The following is a 1,828-nucleotide window of genomic DNA, read 5'->3' as shown; positions in this document are numbered from 1 at the left end:
GATAATAGTATGCCCAAGATCCAATCTATCATGATTGGCTCTCGTGCAAGTGGGAGATTGTTAGGAATAAGTAGTATGACTACAATCCAATCAATCACGTGTTAAATAATTTGTTATTGTTATTATATTAAAATGTTAATATAATAACGTCCTTGATTAAATTTAGAGATTTATCATTGTGATAGTGATCACAATATTGAGAGATGAATCTTTTATAATTTAATCTAAATTGTTCTTGGTCATAGGATTATTAAAAAGGACATTAATAATCCGGAAAGATCAATATATATATATAATGGTCTTCATTGGATGAAGATTAATAGATCTCATTTATTAAATTATATATATAGATGGTGCATATAGAGATATGACCATTGAACTGACTCACTTTGAGAATTCCTAATGGTTATAATTACCGTATATTTGTCAAGAAGATATTCTCAAGATGAACACAGTAATAGAGTTTCCTTTGACCTGCGACTGTCATAGTAATTAACAACGTATTTATTTGCTAGCACCAAGAATATAATAATAGTATGATAATTGAGAATATTATATGATATTTGAGAATAATTAGTTATTCTATTTCTAAATTTGGATGAGATCTTAACTGATTCTGTTTCAAATTGAGTTGTGATATGATTCATAAATTTGAAAGATTCAAGTTTAAAATAACAAGATATGATTTAAATTTGAATTGAGAATCAAATTTAAAATCAGTAACAAATCTCATACTATATATATGTATGCCAAGAGTAGAGAAAAATATGAGAAAGACAGAGAGAATAACAAGGGTTGTTATTCCTTTACCTCTATGCACATAAATGTATGTGAGTCTAATTCTTGGAGAAGAATTTTATGGTGTGCAAAGAGTTGCAAGAGGTTTCTCAATTTAGATCAGATGTCCATTGGTCAAGGAGTTGACAGCAAAGGTTGGTCTCAGTGTGGATACGCATAGCGCCTTCGTACCATCGAAGGAGAAAGTGATTTTTACTAAAGCGTCTAAAGGTATTTAGATCTGATATATTTATTATTGGAATAAAATTTAAGCACAAAATAGATCATTAAGAATTACTTTATTTTCTTCCGCTGTGTGTTATGAACAGATAGTAATCCTTCAATAATATTTACACATAAGGTAGTAGTAATAGATATCCAAATTATCAAACTAATGAACAAACAAAAAGCCAAATACATGGATTTTATTCTCTTGTAGATTGGACTTTCCCCTTTTCATTAATCTCTACCTTGTTTGAATCTTGCTTGGATTTCTCAAGAGCTTGAACCAAATTACACAAGCAAGTGTCCACTCCCTCATCAAGTGACTTAGGCATGAGATTCTCAGCAACATCAGCAGGGGTCATATTGGTCATTTCCAACAATTTCTCAATTGTGGGAAACAAATTGTGGTACTCAAGATCCAAATAGTTCTTTGCAAGAATCTTGAATGCTTCATAGCGACAATATGATAATTCAATGTGCTTGTCCATTCGCCCTCTCCTAATCAAAGCTGGATCAAGCTTCTCCACAAAATTGGTTGTGAAAATCATTATCTTCTCTCCCCCACAAGCTGACCAAATTCCATCTATTATATTCAACAAACCAGACAAAGTTACCTTGCTACCCTTCTCATCTTCTTCGCCGTCGCTCCTTTTTACAGCATCTTTCCCTTCTTCCCTGGCATCACTTTTCCCATTCTTCTTCTGCTCAGAGTAAGCTAACATCAGAGATTTGAACTTTGACTATTATCTAAAACATTTATAATTATAATCATAATGTAAATTTAATTAATACTTATAAAAAATTATATTAATTTTAAAAAAAATTA

The 1,828-nt window shown here is 30.9% G+C and overlaps 1 protein-coding gene across 1 annotated transcript in view; it reads right to left on the bottom strand.

Annotated features, from left to right (window-relative positions):
* LOC110262500 (AAA-ATPase At3g28540-like) overlaps positions 1,058-1,828 on the bottom strand; it is a gene marked incomplete at its 5' end in the record, with an annotated part of 5,570 nt that continues 4,799 nt past the window's right edge. The window contains 1 exon segment of the mRNA XM_021113556.1: positions 1,058-1,703. Within this exon segment, the coding sequence (XP_020969215.1) occupies positions 1,203-1,703 (501 nt within the window). The 3' untranslated portion in view covers positions 1,058-1,202.

Source organism: Arachis ipaensis, chromosome B10 (assembly GCF_000816755.2).
Source record: "Arachis ipaensis cultivar K30076 chromosome B10, Araip1.1, whole genome shotgun sequence".
NCBI classification, from domain to species: domain Eukaryota; kingdom Viridiplantae; phylum Streptophyta; class Magnoliopsida; order Fabales; family Fabaceae; genus Arachis; species Arachis ipaensis.
This window is presented reverse-complemented; position numbering and strand designations above follow the sequence as displayed.